At 35.4% G+C, this 15,832-nt stretch overlaps 3 protein-coding genes across 4 annotated transcripts; 2 read left to right on the top strand and 1 right to left on the bottom strand.

Annotated features, from left to right (window-relative positions):
- The first annotated feature begins 1,142 nt into the window (after positions 1-1,142).
- LOC133679148 (probable anion transporter 1, chloroplastic) lies at positions 1,143-6,502 on the top strand. Of its 2 annotated transcripts, none has more exons than XM_062101652.1 (10): positions 1,143-1,601; positions 1,768-1,875; positions 1,967-2,122; positions 2,211-2,426; positions 2,720-2,929; positions 3,662-3,799; positions 4,032-4,133; positions 4,434-4,499; positions 4,746-4,830; positions 6,055-6,502. In XM_062101652.1, exons 1-10 carry the CDS (start codon positions 1,218-1,220, stop codon positions 6,150-6,152), a joined length of 1,563 nt encoding a protein of 520 aa, XP_061957636.1. In that variant the 5' UTR covers positions 1,143-1,217; the 3' UTR covers positions 6,153-6,502. The 2 variants fall into 2 exon arrangements, with proteins under 2 accessions (XP_061957636.1, XP_061957637.1); XM_062101653.1 differs by having other exon boundaries at positions 1,461-1,601; positions 1,754-1,875.
- A 611-nt stretch (positions 6,503-7,113) lies between these two features.
- On the bottom strand, positions 7,114-9,015 carry LOC133679123 (cytochrome P450 86A1-like). The gene has a single exon (XM_062101633.1). The coding sequence runs from the start codon at positions 8,973-8,975 to the stop codon at positions 7,440-7,442; it is 1,536 nt and encodes a 511-aa protein (XP_061957617.1). The 5' UTR covers positions 8,976-9,015; the 3' UTR covers positions 7,114-7,439.
- A 4,930-nt stretch (positions 9,016-13,945) lies between these two features.
- On the top strand, positions 13,946-14,539 carry LOC133679705 (uncharacterized). Its single transcript, XM_062102377.1, has one exon. The coding sequence runs from the start codon at positions 14,203-14,205 to the stop codon at positions 14,473-14,475; it is 273 nt and encodes a 90-aa protein (XP_061958361.1). The 5' UTR covers positions 13,946-14,202; the 3' UTR covers positions 14,476-14,539.
- The last annotated feature ends 1,293 nt before the right edge of the window (positions 14,540-15,832 follow it).

The raw sequence follows: 15,832 nt of genomic DNA, 5'->3' as shown, positions 1-15,832 counted from the left end.
AACACTGAGTTAGTTGAAAATTAAGTTTTATAAATTTTCTTCGATTTGATTTCTAAAAGGTTATCTCGATCTCTTAACTTAGATTGTGATTTTGACAAGTTGATCTAATTTATTTTTTTAGATTCCTTTTTAATTGAATATGTTTTTTTTTAAATCGGGTTTCATAATTTTTTTTTTCTTTTTATGAGATTATTCATGACTTGGATTACATACTTCAGAAGTTAACTCAGTTTTTTTTAATTGAACATATATATATATATTTCTTTTCAATTTCACCATTGAATATTAGGTTATTTGATAATTGAGTTTCATATTATTTTTTTTGTTGGATTTCTATGTAATTATCTTCGTCTCATTTATTTATTTTTGAATTTCAACCTTCAACATTGAATTTATTAGAAATTGAGCTTTATATTTGTTTTATGAAGTTATTATAGTCTTATGGGTTAAAAAACGAATCATGAGTTTAATAAGTTAGCTTAGATTGACATGGGTTGTTTTTTTTGAGTCATTTGTTTAATTGATTTTTTTTAAAATTTTATCATTTAACATTGAGTTTGTAAGAAATTGGGTTTTGTAATTTCTATTTTTTTATAGGGTTATCTCAATCTCATGACTTAAATCATTGTTTGATAGGTTAACCCATGTTGACTAAAATATATTTTTTATTTAATAGTTGTTTAATTTTTATCGTTTAGTATTATACTGATTAAAAATTGACATTCATAATTTATTTATTTATTTTTTCTATAAAGTTATCATGATTCAATGATTTGGATTGTAAATTTAAAAAGTTAATTCATGTCAATTTAATATATTTTTATCTCAATATTTAAAAATAAATATTAACCAATATATTACTGTATTAATATATTTTTAAATATTATTCAATATATATCATATTTTAAAATTTTTTATTTTAAAAAATATGCTAATAATATTTAAATATTTGTTTTATAGTAAAAAAAATTTAAACAACCCCGCAGCACACCAATTATACAGTATAACCCCAACGGCCAACTGGCGGCTGATATTGTTTTCCGTTATACTCCCCGCCTAAAATCCCCGTCAATCACAGGAGGACACATGTCAAAACCAGTACCAATCCCCTATAAAAATATCCCTTCCACGACTACTATTCAAAATATCATATCCTGCTCTCTCTTGCTCAAATGTGGTAAAAAACAATAACAGTTTCCCTTCCTAACGTCACCACCATGAACACTAGTAGAGCTCTTCTCTACTCTTTCACCGACCGTACTTTTCGCCCTCTAAAATCTCCTCCCGATATCTCATCCCCTAAAAGAAGACCTAGAGAGCGGCTTAATTTTCGAGTCCGGTTACATACTGATCACCGATGCTGTGTTTTTCGGGTCTCGGTGAGGAATTCGGGTCGGGGTGAGACAGGGAAAGTGTATGCTGATGTTAAGTCGGAGCCGTATGAGATATTGGAGACGGTTCCGGAATCGGTGAAGTTGGAGGAGGATGCTTTGGACGATGTTGTTCTGGATAGTACGATGCCGTGGGGGGAAGAGTTCCCTAAACGATGGGTCATTGTCATTCTTTGTTTCTCGGCTTTTCTTCTTTGCAATATGGATAGAGTATGTTGCCCACATTTGCTTTTCTTTTTTCTTTTTCCTTCTTGTTATGTTGAATTATTATAAAGAGGAGAAAATAGTACTCTAACTCCGATTATGGGAAATAATTAGTATATTTAATTTTTTTGGGTAATTAAGAAGTAAATTATGAGCAGATGCTGCTTGGCAGGTAAATATGAGCATTGCAATACTTCCAATGTCAGCCGAGAACAATTGGAACCCAGCCACTGTCGGTTTGATCCAGTCTTCATTTTTCTGGGGCTACTTACTCACCCAAGTAACTTTAACATGCTTTTTTCCCCCTTAATTATTATTATTATTATGTATTTGCTTATTAATATTTCACATTTTTTTGTTCTAATTGATAGATTGCTGGTGGCATTTGGGCGGACACAGTGGGCGGGAAGAAGGTTTTGGGATTTGGTGTCATTTGGTGGTCCATTGCTACGATTCTTACACCTGTTGCTGCTAAAGTTGGATTGCCCTTCCTACTCGTTGTTCGCGCTTTCATGGGGATTGGTGAGGTAAGTTATCTAGCAAGAAAAAAAAACGAGCGACTTTGTGTCATATTCTATGTTGGATGTTTGTTAAATTAATTTGGTACTGCTTCAGGGTGTTGCGATGCCTGCCATGAATAACATTCTGTCCAAATGGGTTCCTGTATCAGAGAGGAGTAGATCATTAGCGTTTGTGTACAGCGGGATGTACCTTGGATCAGTTACTGGCCTGGCCTTTTCACCATTTTTAATACATCAGTTTGGATGGCCATCGGTTTTTTACTCCTTTGGTTCTCTAGGAACGGTTTGGTTTGCTGCATGGCTCAGTAAGGTAAATTTTGCACTCTGTAGATTATCATTGTTTTTCATATGGCATGTTTCTTGCCAACTTATTGGAAGATGCAGAGATAGTAAAATTATAATTCCATTACTACTACAAGAAGCTTTTTGGTTTTTAACAAGTTCCAGAATCTAGATGATTAAACCTCTGTTTAGCCTTTATTTTTTCTGTCCATGGAAATTATGATTCCTCATGCAAAATTTGCTTTAAATCAAGGGTTCTCTTCCCTAATAAAGAATGTGTCACCTTTCAAGATGCTCATTTTTCATTCTTTCTACCTATAGGCACACAGTTCACCTCTCGACGATCCTCAGCTTCGGCCTGCAGAAAAGAAGTTGATTTTTGCGAACAGTTTTTCCAAGGAACCTGTTGAATCGATCCCTTGGAGACTAATCTTGTCGAAAGCCCCTGTATGGGCCCTAATAGTGTCTCACTTCTGTCACAACTGGGGAACATTTATTCTTTTGACATGGATGCCAACATATTATAATCAGGTAAGTCTTTTTCTCCATCACGAGATTGAATGATTTGACCTGTTGTAACATATAAAAACATATCCCAGATATCTTGAGAATTGTCAGAGTTTAAACTGTTCATTTGACATTTGGACTCCATTTGTCTTGTTGTGCATGAGTTGCAGCCAGTGATTTTATCTTAGCTAGCTAATGGGTAAAATAGTCAATGGAGTAATCATTAACCACGAATAATGTATGGTCAAGGTCGTCACAAATCAATCGAAAAGTGGTGAGAATCAATGGGAAACCATGTATCACTTGCATGACAAGAGAAACTTGGTGTTGTGATTCGCTGCTTACTATGGGATGGCTGACCTTGAAGCTGTTATTTTCAAGTGAATCGTTTACTCCTTATTAGATAACCCTATCTATGTCATAGACTCTCCAAGGATTTTAAAAATCTTGTTGATGTTATCTTCACGCATTTTAACATGTGAGATACAGGTAGGAACGAAACCATAAAAGGCTACTTGTTATAAGATACACAGTTCATTTACAATTCATCTATCCTGTACCTTAACCTCCTTGTCAAATTCTGCTAACGATGCATTGAATCAAGGAAGTACATGCTATTGTCTCTTTGGCCCTCAGTTTTGCTATCTTCTTGTTGACAAATTGCAGAAGAGATTTACAGCTTGGCAATTGCATTTCTATAAAAGCAACCTTTCTCTTGATAATATCACTGAGCAGAATCTCCTTTTGGCCATACAGGTCTTGAAGTTCAATCTTACAGAATCTGGCCTTTTCTGTGTCTTGCCCTGGCTTACAATGGCATTTTCTGCAAATTTGGGAGGTTGGATTGCAGATACTCTTGTGAGCAAAGGTTTATCTGTAACAACAGTCCGTAAGGTATCATTAAGGGTGGTGCAAAATTCACCAATCGCCCTCTCTTATCATCTCTGCTTTATTTGCTTCTTCTTAGCACTATTTATTTCCTGTACTTTCTTCGTTCATTCAATTTTACATGGCAAATGAAACATGCTTTATAATAGTGATGTTAAGCACTATTTGTTTCATCATGTTTCTTCACTCGTTCAACTTTGTATGGATAATTGAACATGCTCTCCATCCTCCTTAACAGATCATGCAATCAATTGGCTTTCTTGGCCCTGCCTTCTTCCTAACTCAGTTGAGCCACATTGATTCTCCTGCAATGGCTGTTCTGTGCATGGCATGCAGCCAGGTTTGCTTCTTACATCAAAACATGCACCGTTCCACTTTTCAAATTTATATGTATTGACTTGCAAAGGTATTGCACATTGTTTACCATTTGTTATGGTTTGTTTGTTCGCACTTTTTTCTGTCTTGTAAGTTCTATTTATAACCGACCATACATGGAGTTCCGTTGTCTCATCTCAACTCAGAGAAATTTCTGCTAAGAGTTTAATTATTTTTCTGTATCTTTTTAGCTTTAGTGGAATGAGATCATTTTTTTAAAAAAAATTCTCTTCTCTTGAACTAACTGCTTCTTTTTCTTCAACAGGGAACTGATGCATTTTCCCAGTCTGGTCTATATTCAAACCATCAAGATATTGCCCCTCGATATTCTGTGAGTATCAATCCTTGTAATGCTGTTGTCTGTTGATGTCCTAAATCTGGCTTGTTTAGTAGTGGGGGCTACTAATTTTGTTTTAATTGCTGTCACAAATCAACTACCACTGGGTGCCTTTCAAGAGGCCTTTGAAATTCAATGTCGAATAGCTGTCTTTGTTGTATTGTTATATGCTGTCATTGCTTCTATTTCCTAGGAATGTTTACTTAATTGTTTCTATTTTTATTTGTAATTTTTTTCCAGGGAGTGTTGCTTGGTCTATCCAATACAGCTGGAGTATTGGCAGGGGTGTTTGGAACTGCAGCCACTGGTTACATCTTGCAACATGGTAAGAACTCATCCTTGGCATTTATTGCTGCTGGTAAGACAAACTCGAAAGTCTACTATACTATCCTTGAAGAAAACCAACAGAAAAAAAATTGAAATTTTCTAGGATGCCAAAGTTGTCCATGTCACTTCTAGCTCAGTCATTCTGGTCTTGGATTTGGATCAATTTTAGTCGACCAATTTGAAGGCTCAAAAATAGAATTTTCGTTCAAATTAACCTTGTTATGGTTTTAAAGACAGCTGTTTTTAACTTTGTGTATTAGAGTTAAGTCCTAGTTTCCAAGAGGACAATTGGATGGTTAAAACTTAGGATTTTCAAATTGGAGGTCTCATATTCAAATCCGAGAATAGGTTTTTAGAGGATGAAGAGGGTTGCCTCCCATCGTCTAGTGCAAGGTTTAGTAAACCAGATAAAGCAAAAGTGAAAAAAAGAAGAAAAAGGATTGCCCCTACTGCGTGGTGTAGGATACTAACAGTTTCACTAAATTTACATAACTACTAATGTGGCAAACTATAAAAGGGTAATATGTCATCTATTTAATGAAATGAGACGACAGTTTCACTCTTTCTGATTCAGGTTTTTTCATGTTTGTTTTTCGTATGCTCTATCTTGTTCACTAAATCTAAATCATCAAATTCAAAATGAATGGTCATGATTTTAGAATATTTTAGATGGCAAAAACTAACTAGCTACTATTCTCCTTTTTAATCTAGATAATTTGGAATTCTGAACATGAGAGGATTTGAAACCGTTTCTTGAGGAAAATTTAATGTTGCCACGCCTAGCGTCACTCGTCATAAAGTGTAGCCTATTTCACACTGAAGTTGCATTCTTGGAGTAACAGTTATTTGGGCTTCAAAGTTCAATTCCTCTAGTTGTAAATTGTAATGAATTTGTTTCCATTTCTAAAAAAGAAAGTCAAATTGTTAGAAGCTAAAAACTAAGGATTCCATTAGATTTTCTGATAAGAAAACTTCTGTGGACATGGTCCTCATTTTGAATACAGAAAAGAGAACAGGGAAATGGCCGTGTTACCCTGCTAGATTCTCATTGCCTTAGTTAACTGTTGCCTTTTAATTCAAGCTTTGAATGCTTCAGAAACTGAGTTTTACATCGCCGTTTCCTGTGTGGCTCACTCCCTGCCTTCTTTATTGAAATTTGAGACACTGAATCTTACACCATCTGATTCTTGTGCATTGCTTCACTCCCTCGTTACCTTCTCAGGTTCTTGGGATGATGTTTTCAAGGTTTCAGTGGGGCTCTACTTGGTTGGAACAGTGGTCTGGAACCTCTTTTCAACGGGTGAGAAAATATTGGATTAGCTTTCATGGAAGTTAACATAGGTGACAGCTCAAGCTAGCCCAGTGATTCCCGCACCAATACAGAAGGATCAGTTGATTGCATGGGAAAAAGTGAAATTGTGAACGAGATTAAATGGAAGAACAACTAGACAAATAACTTCATACAAAACTCTTGAGCTTGAAGAACTGGCAAAATTTCTGAACGCCAAAATTGAGCTCAAATTTTGTGTTGCATGCAATGTCAGGGCCTCTGGCACAAATGAAACAATTGCATACATCTCAATGAAGAATATACCTGTAAAGTATCTCCAAAGCAGCTTGTAAATGTTTACATTCAATACCTAATGAATCAATTCTATGATTTTACAGCATGTTTCTTCATCTGTTGTTGCTTTCGCAGTAGTTATGTTATCTAATTATCAATCCAAGTGAAAATTTCATTAGGGTAATTTTTTATTTTCGTGTATACATCTTTTGGCATGATCTGTGGGACAACGGGTAATTCTTTCCAAGTGTTTTATTTCTGCTGAAGAGTGAGCTTGAATCAATGGTTTTACGCAGAGAAATTGATAGAACTATGTGTGGATCTCTGTTTTTAATTAGTTTTTGTCCAGGTTGATGCAACGTTCAAATGGTAGCCATTTATTAGATGTATCTTTTGTCTAATCAGATCTAGTGATGGGCCATTTATGATTTTAGATTATCAAAAAGTCAGGTAACTTACTAATTCCCCTTTGCGGCCAGCCTCAACCCCAGCACCGAAAGAATAGCTTTGAGAGGGAAACTTGACAGACCAACTGAAGTAGAGAAGCTCATTACTTCAATAATTAGCCATCTATATGTATTTAGATTTACAGCTCGACATTCCATAACCTATAAATTAACCATGCATGTGCATTTGTGATAGAAACTCTCATAGCAGGAGGGTAGGAAATTTGTTGCAGATTCTTAAGCATCACGTACCGCAAGCAAGAGTTAATAATGGTAGTGTAAAATTCTACTTTTTTATTCACATAATCATACGAAAGAAACATCTGTTGATATCGAATATACAACATTACACGACAAACACTCTTAATTTTGAATGGGTTGTATACGTACGTACTGGATTTAGAACCCAGCAATGAACAAGAAATTTAAAAACGGAAACAAAAAACAAATAAAAATGACCCTTTAACAGAATTATGGGCAGAAATACCCCCATGATTTGTGACTGAATGGCTGTCTTGGTCGTCTCCTGTAAACACCAAGCAATGCAAAGTTGAGCAAGACAAGCTCCAGAGATTTGATGAGAATGGTGGAACACTCCTATGCAAGAGTACGTGGATGCAAGAGTACGTGGAGCCCATTCTTCATGAACAATGTAAGAGACATCTTCTGCTCTACACGGTGACCAGGAACCAGTGATAAACGGTAGCGCAACAGCACAGCAGAAGCCACGGACTTCATTTGCAAGTAAGCCAAGTCCTTCCCTAGGCAAGTCCTGGGTCCAGCATTAAAGGCCACAAACTTGTAGCCATCTTTAGGTGGCTCAAACTTGTCCTCTTCTGGCGATAGCCATCGCTCTGGTTTAAATTCCATGCAGTCCTCGCCCCATATGCTCTTCATCCTTCCAACAGAATAAATAGAATACGTAATCGTTGAACCAGCTGGTACATGTGTACCGTCGGGCAGAACATCGTTTTCCACGACGTATTTGAAGTCTTGTGGTACTGACGGGTATAAACGCAATGTTTCAGCTAATGCTGCTTTGAGATAAACCAGTTTATCAGCTTCATCAAAGACTAAAGGCTCATCAAGCCATTTCTGGCGATCATTTCCACGTGTTTCCGTGAGTATAGCTGATATTTCCTTGATTATCTTTGCTTCGACTTCAGGATGGTTCATGACTAGCCAGAAGAACCAGCTAAGAGCAACAGATGAGGTGTCGCGGCCGGCAAGGACAAAGTTGAGAGCAATTCGTTGCAGAACAGAGATTGGAAAGTGGTTACCTTCAACGTCTCTCTTCTTCATGAATCGTGATAATAAATCATCAGACGGGTTTTCTTTGCGTGCTGCGATGGCATCATCCATGTATGTTTCCACAACTTCGAGGCTCTTCTTTAATCTCCTCTCTGCTCCAATTCCTAAAAGCTTCTCCACTCTCCACAAGATACCAGGGTAAAGAAGCCTCTGTAGAGTAGCCTCAGTGGCCGTGTCAAAGGCAATAGCAAATGGATTTTCTGGCATTTCTGGCGAGAGAGTCTCTGGATCCTTGCCAAATGTGAGTCCACATATGTTGTCGAAGGTTAAGCGAAGCAATAATTCTTGCAAGTCCACCGAATGCTTCTCTGTAACTGCCTTGTCCAAAATGTTCCACAGACGATTCTTGATTGTCTGGTTCACCCATCGAGCCATGGCTTGCCGTAAAGTCCGAGTAGTGAACTCTAAAGCTGCAGTTTTGCGTTGAATGAGCCACGTTTCTCCATCACTATTAAAGATCCCCTGGCCTAAAAGATCATGAAACGCAGTTTGCCATTCGGGTCCTTTGGGATAGTTATCAAACTTGGTTCGAAGAATATGTTCCATGTTTTTGGGGTGGCAAGTGACCGTGTAGAATCCTTGTTTGCGAGCAAAGAAAGGAAGTGCTATTGTGCACGTCTGGTAGGTTCCGGCACCACCAGTTGCACGGAGGTTAGCAGCAAGCCAATCATGGAAATTTCTCCGGTTCACGAACAGTGATGGAAGGCTACCCACTATAGGCCATACTTTTGGGCCGGTAAGTTTACGAGCTAGGAGATAGAACCATAGTAGATAAACTGATGTAGCAGCTGCGAGGGTTAAGAGGAAAGGCAAGGTTTCCATGTCAAGGTTTGGTGTTTCTTTCTTTCTTTTTTGACAGGGGCTGCAGAGGACACTGAATGAGAGGGATTGTATAAAGAGGTTCTATATATAATATGGCATTGAAGGGAAGTCTTAGGAGCAGTTGTTAGGAAAATTTGTGCATGGCGGTCACTGCTGGGTTGATAGGAACTGTGAGAGAGAAGGCACACGAAAACAATGCAAACTAATTTTAGTGGTCTTATTTCTGGTCACCCGAGTAGGTGCGCAATGTGCCAAATACTCGCTGCCATTGTTTCAGAGACTTTCTGCCCGCAAACAGACCCCAACAAGTTTCTAATCTGGAATGGTTAATATTTTATCCTATTTGTTGAGGAATTTTGGAGTTTTTCTCCACATTAACACAGTAAATAAACTTATTTTTCAAATAAACACGGTTCTAGCTTAGAAACAATACAATAGTGACGCAGCACTAACACTTTAGATGAAGTTGCGCATGTAACACGTGCGCAATATCTGATCGCGAACATGGTAAATCCGCACGCGCCACCAACATGTAATTTTTTTGAAGAATTGCAGGTGCTCAGTGGCTGTGACACAACATGGACCCTCCGAAGCTTTTTCATGCAAAATAATAATAATAAAGCTTCTCGAGGTACTCAATAAACGCTCCAAATCGTATGAAAGGATTTTAAACGTGCAAGGATCGTGGACCAGGAATGAATAAATGATAGTTTAGCCATAACTGTTTGGTTATTAAGATTTTAATATTATATTAAAAATTTATTTTAATTTAAAAATTAAATTGTTAGATGAAGTTTAAGGATATATTTATATTCATGTATAGTATATGCACATGATTAATAAATTATATATTTAATACATGGGAAAACTACTAAAAAATACTATTGTGTGGGAAAATACCCCACCTTTTGTCCTTGATAATCTTTATAAAGAAAAGAACAGCACATATTCTCTCATGTAAATTAAACCACACACAAAAAAAAAAAAATGCTTTCAGAATGCTGCACCTTTTTATATACAGAAGACGATAGGTTTTCTTCAACGAATAAGAAAATCATAATTACCTCTTATGAAAGACATTGGGACATCTAATCATCACATGCACGGCCGTACGTTGCTTAGAATTCATTTTCACTAGAATTAATCCCACATAATGTTTTTTAGTATAGACATTCGCAAATCAATTATATCTTTGGTTATTCCAAATTATATGTAGTAAATATTGAACTTCATTTATTAAACCTCCATTAATGATAATAAGAGCATGCTAAAATGTAATTCTAAAAGGTATAGCTTAACTAGTTAGGTTATAGATTTATTTTCTAGAGGTCACCAGTTCGAGTCTCACAAATCTCAGGGTCGCTGGAGGCTTACATGGTCGTTAATTTTAGAACTCGTGAAATTAATCAAAATTCACACAAACTGACCCGAATACTCATATTAATTAAAAAAAAAAGAGAAAGAGATGCACGATATTGGGGTTAATTACATGTTCATAGTTTTTCAATCTAGCCATCCAAACACATTCTAAAGAGCTAGGGATGCGAGGCTGCCTTAGAATAGTTAATCTCGAAGACAGGCTAGCTCTAGCTCTTAATTATTCCAGAAGCATTTCCGCAATCAATTTGCCGACTGTGCATGTTCTAGAAATTAAGAGGGTTGTTAGAGACGGTTGACCCGCAATGAGAAAAACGGGATTTGCTCTAAAAGCTGGAGAAGATCTCAAAATGGAGCATGCATGCAACGAGAGAGAAACAAGCAGCCGGGACATGTAAATGAGTTGATTTGACTAGTAAGTGTACGCAGTGGTTCCGAGGAGAGAGGAAACGTCGAGAAAAAGACATTAAAAAGCTCACCCTAACGTTGCCTTTTCTCAGGGAAAACTGACACCAACTCCTTGAATATTAGCTGACGTCTAATCCTTACTAATCATCTCCAAATTAAAAGCTTATTAATCATACAAATTTCCCTCTAACTCTTTGCACTTCACCTCTTATTTCCACAACAGTCTCAACCGCTCTCTCTGCACGCACCGCCACTGCCACGTCACCTTGCAACATAACCGATTTTTTTAGATTTACTGTGGATGATATTTTTTAAAATGATTTTTTATTTAAAATAATATATTTTTATATTTTTATATTTATCTTTAATATTAACACATTAAAATAATTTGAAAATATTAGTTTTAAATAAAAAAATTTCAAACATTTCTAAAAATACTTTTAAAATACAAAAGCAAGCCGTCATATTGTACGGGTGTTATGTGGAGGGTGTTTGAAAATGTGGTAGCGGTTATTTTTCAAAGTGTTTTTTGTTTAAAAATACATTAAAATAAAATTTGGTTATTTTTTAAAATTTATTTTTAATATTAGCACATCAAAATATTTAAAAACACCAAAAAATATTAATTTAAAATAAAAAATAAAATAAAAAATTTTAAATTCTTTTAAAAATAATTTTAAAACACACAAACAAACACCGTTAATTAATTTTTGAAAGCGAGTCATGGTCAAGTGCTTTACAACCGGGCAGGCAAAAAGTGGATGAATGCCACGTACCAACTAGCTTGGTAGCTAGCGATTTGTTCACACTAAGTTAAAGATCAAATGTTCATCCTTAAAATCAGGGGCGGAGCTACATGCGAGGGAAGGGGGGCCGATCGGCAATTTCCCCCCTTAATTTCTTCAGAAAATTGATAGTTTAAGAATTCTGAATTTGCCCCTCTTTTTGTAGACTTTTGCAGTTTTGCTCCTTGTATTTTTTGGGATCTTCTCATTACTCCATGACATATATACTACGGAATAATTTGTTTAGAGTAATTATACATGAGATCGTCCTTTAAACATACTATTTTGTATCTTATAATTCGGTCTTATTGTAATAATCTTGCTTAAATCTAATATTTTATAATAATTAATAATGATATTTGTGTAATAATACCTATCAAAATAGTATTTTTATTTCTCTCTTGAATCACGAATCTTAGCTCCACGCTGCTGCTTACAAAATATATTTTGCTCACTTCTAATTAATTATCCTTTATCACAACTGTGTGGATGATAATATAATTTGAACTTTATCGATAATGATTCGATCCAATCGGCTATATTGATAACGATTTAATCCAATTTAAATAAATAAATTTTTTTTTTAATAATTATTATACTTGATGAATAATAGATAGAATATAAATATTATATCAAACTCGACTAAATATTATCAAACTCGACTTGAAATTCACCAAAATCTAATCTAATCTAATATATATATATATATATATATATATATGCATAATATCTAGATTATTTTTAATGCAATATGATATATATAAAAACTATTTAGTTATTTATTAAATAATGAATAATAATAGATAATATATACCGATATGAATATCCAAAACTCATTAAATAATTTATAAATATTTAAATTTTTTATCGATAAATAATAAACAGTTACCACTATCTATCATCTCTATTCGTGTACAGCATGAATCCCCCAAGTAGAAATAATAATAATAATAATAATAATAATAATAATAAATAATTAGCATCTTACTTGACCAAATAAGACGTGTTAAGGAGTAAACGCAAGCAAAGTAGTAGTTCTGTGTATCTCTTGGAGTTGAAGAAGCAATCCCAAGTCAGAGTTAGATAACCCGCTCCTACACACAGTAACTTTTGCGACCGCATGGCATCGCCTCTTATTATAGTCTATAGAAAAATGGGCTCGACAACAACTTTGAACCATCTCCACTCAAGTAGCCATAAATATATCGACATGTGCTATGCTTTCCTCTTTCACTGCTCTTTGAATCATAGTCTTTAAATTCGGTTCTGGTCTAAGATTCGGGTTTTAAATTTTGACCAAGTTATTTTTTTAAAAAAATCAAAACGACATTGTTTTAGTTAAAAAAATAAAAACCAACGAGTTACAACCGGATTTTTAACTGGGTCTTGTCGGGTCAACCAGGTCGCCGGGTCAATCGGAACTGGGTTTTAACTGGATCTTGTCGGGTCAATCGGGTCGTCGGGTCAATCGGGTCACCTTGAGTTTTTTTTTTTCTATTTTTTTTTAAATTAAGCCTGGTTTTAGTTTTGTATCGACTGAATCCTGGGCCATCGAACCAAGTGGAGCTGGATTTTTAAAACTATGCATTGCATTGCTAGTTACCGTACGCTTGATAACTAACCTATCGAATTGATATTAAAAATAAATTTTTAAAATAAAATAATATTATTTTAATATATTTTAAAATAAAAAATATTTTTTTAAAAAAACAACTCAAATTACAGTCCAAAGTATTTCAAAAGAATAATACATTGAATCATCACTGACCCATCAGCCTATTCTAGTAAGAGTAATCCTAGCAAACAGGCCGAGCCTTTGTTACACTCTCTTTGGATCCTGTGTTGATTTCTCCCTCAAGGCAAGATGGTATCCTCCGGGGCTTACGCGGCCCAGCCTCTCAATTATTTTTATCACAGAATTTGTGATTTTTTTCAATGCTATTTTGTAATTGTAATTATTTTTTAAAATATTTTTTATTTAGAAATATATTAAAATAATATTTTTTTTATTTTTAAAAATTATTTTTAATATCAATACATCAAAATAATTTATAAATATAAAAAATATTAATTTAAAGTCAAATTTTTTTTTAATATTTTTAAAAACATTTTTAAAACATAAAAATAATCTATTCTCAAAATAATAATGTAAAAGATATATTGAGAATTCTTATGTGTTCCAACATTTACCTTTTCAAATAAATACATGGATTCTCAGGATTATGATAATTACATAAAGTACGGAGAATTTAAACATTATTAAAGTGTCATTTAAATGATAAGATTGCAATCACGATGGGAAATATCAAGTGACGTGGCAGATTAATGATGGAATACCATTCTGCCACGTGTCAAATCTATATCCATATCTCCTATTTTTTTTCTCATCTTCCATTTTTTCTGTCGAGAGAGAAATTCTCAAATCTATGGAGAAAGGTTGAGGATAAGCCACTTGTGGGGAGCTCGTGCAGGAACCACTTCCCACGACTCCCCATTTCCCATCAACGGCTCAGGGTTCACTACCCCAGTAGGCAAGAAAAATATATCACCATAGCCATACAATCATCTTAGTTTCGCTACTATCTTTGCTCCCACATTTTTGAGAAATCAAGAGCATAACAGGGAGGTACGTGCTCCTGGTAGATAAGAATAAGATAATGGCTTCTCTTCCCATTGTCTTTGCTTCTCCTTCTGTTAGGGTGTATGCAGCCACTGCAGCAGGAGGAAGCAAAGAGGAGAAGGGGCTTCTTGATTGGATTCTTGGGAGTTTGCAAAAGGAAGATCAGTTCTATGAGACTGACCCCATCCTCAAGAAAGTGGAGGAGAAGAACAGTGGTGGCACCACCAGTGGCCGCAGGAACTCTGTTGCTGTACCTCAGAAGAAGAAGAAGAATGGTGGCTTTGGTGGGCTGTTTGCCAAGAAAGATTAAATTTGTCTGTTAATCTTAATCTGTCTGCATTTGATGATTCTTGAACTCTTCAGTTTTATGTTTCTATCTCTTGTACACTGCTTACTCCTTTTGGTTCCTTCTCCTCCATGTCGAAGAATTATGAATTCATTATTGTTACATATTACTATATGAAATAATTTATTGGTTAATGCAATATAGAAAATCCAATGAACTGAAACTATTTTAACCCCAACACGTGAAACTGAAATTTACGACAAGAAATTGCTGCAGCCAGAACCATTGCTAATAACCTGATAAATGAAGAAGATTAATGCAACGTCTCAACAGCTTTCAGTCATGATTTAATTAGAAACTTCAACTCTGACATGAGAGCATAACTACATGATTGGCATCCCCTGGATAGGATAGGGGTCTCCATGACTCCTCTTCCATCACAGCTTCGCCACCGTCTACCAAATACTGCAGAAATTAGTTCCTTTCTGGTTTACCAATGCCTTCCAGGATCATTTTAGCCCAAACCCACAACCACAACCTAGCCATCCTCTCAACCTCTGCTACCAGCACCAACACCATCAACTATTCACCACCACCACTGTACCACTTGATAGCAGCAGTTCTACAATTTTATGCCACTAATCCAATGCCAAAGCTAGCACGTACCATCCGCCACTTGCATTATACATACCATATATTTTCTTACTGTTTTGCAGTAGCAATGAGAATAACCTATCTACAAGCATCCACACTTTACCAGAAACAACAGCATCATCACTTTCATTGAAGTGAAGGCAGGGGAGAGAGCAGCTCAACATCCATCCGCAAACCTATCATTTTTTGCGTCTTTTTACTGGTTATGCGTACTCTAGATTCTACATGTAAAGCTTCATTAGAAACAAGATATGAAACCAAGCTCTTCTAAATTCATTTTGTATGTCCTTCATTTAGCAGGCAGTGATTCTTGCTGCAGTTTTTTTTTTTTTTTTGAATTTTTCTTTATTAGAATTAATAGAAAACAATTCACTATTACTTCATATGTGGCTCTCCAATTCAAAAATCTCAGCTTGCTCATTGCAAATTAAGTTTTGGATTTTCATAGGCTTGAAATCCATGATATTGATTCAAACAACTTGATACTAGGTTAGCGAAGAATCTGTCATTGTTGAAGTTGAAACTGAATATGGTGGTGCATTTTGCATCCTTATCAGAACCTTTTCTATTTCGTGGGACGAAATGATTCATTCCAAACAAACTGATCAAGGAGCACATATTTGCTAAAGGCCAAATACAATACAAAATCTGCTACAAACAGACTCCGGAAATGACTTAAACAAGAAAAGGAAAATTGGATTAACTGAACAATCAACTTTCTGAAAAG

Source organism: Populus nigra, chromosome 19, assembly GCF_951802175.1.
Source record: "Populus nigra chromosome 19, ddPopNigr1.1, whole genome shotgun sequence".
NCBI classification, from domain to species: Eukaryota; Viridiplantae; Streptophyta; class Magnoliopsida; order Malpighiales; family Salicaceae; genus Populus; species Populus nigra.
Note: the sequence above shows the minus strand (reverse complement) of the source record. Positions and strands in the feature narration are given on the sequence as shown.

Excerpts from the sequence above, each read along its gene's own strand:
- LOC133679148 (XM_062101652.1), top strand. The coding sequence starts at position 1,218 with ATGAACACTAGTAGAGCTCTTCTCTACTCTTTCACCGACCGTACTTTT. Across the intron at positions 1,876-1,966 it reads GGGGCTACTTACTCACCCAA|ATTGCTGGTGGCATTTGGGC; the intron begins GTAACTTTAACA and ends TCTAATTGATAG. Across the intron at positions 2,427-2,719 it reads TTGCTGCATGGCTCAGTAAG|GCACACAGTTCACCTCTCGA; the intron begins GTAAATTTTGCA and ends TTCTACCTATAG.
- LOC133679123 (XM_062101633.1), bottom strand. The coding sequence starts at position 8,975 with ATGGAAACCTTGCCTTTCCTCTTAACCCTCGCAGCTGCTACATCAGTT.
- LOC133679705 (XM_062102377.1), top strand. The coding sequence starts at position 14,203 with ATGGCTTCTCTTCCCATTGTCTTTGCTTCTCCTTCTGTTAGGGTGTAT.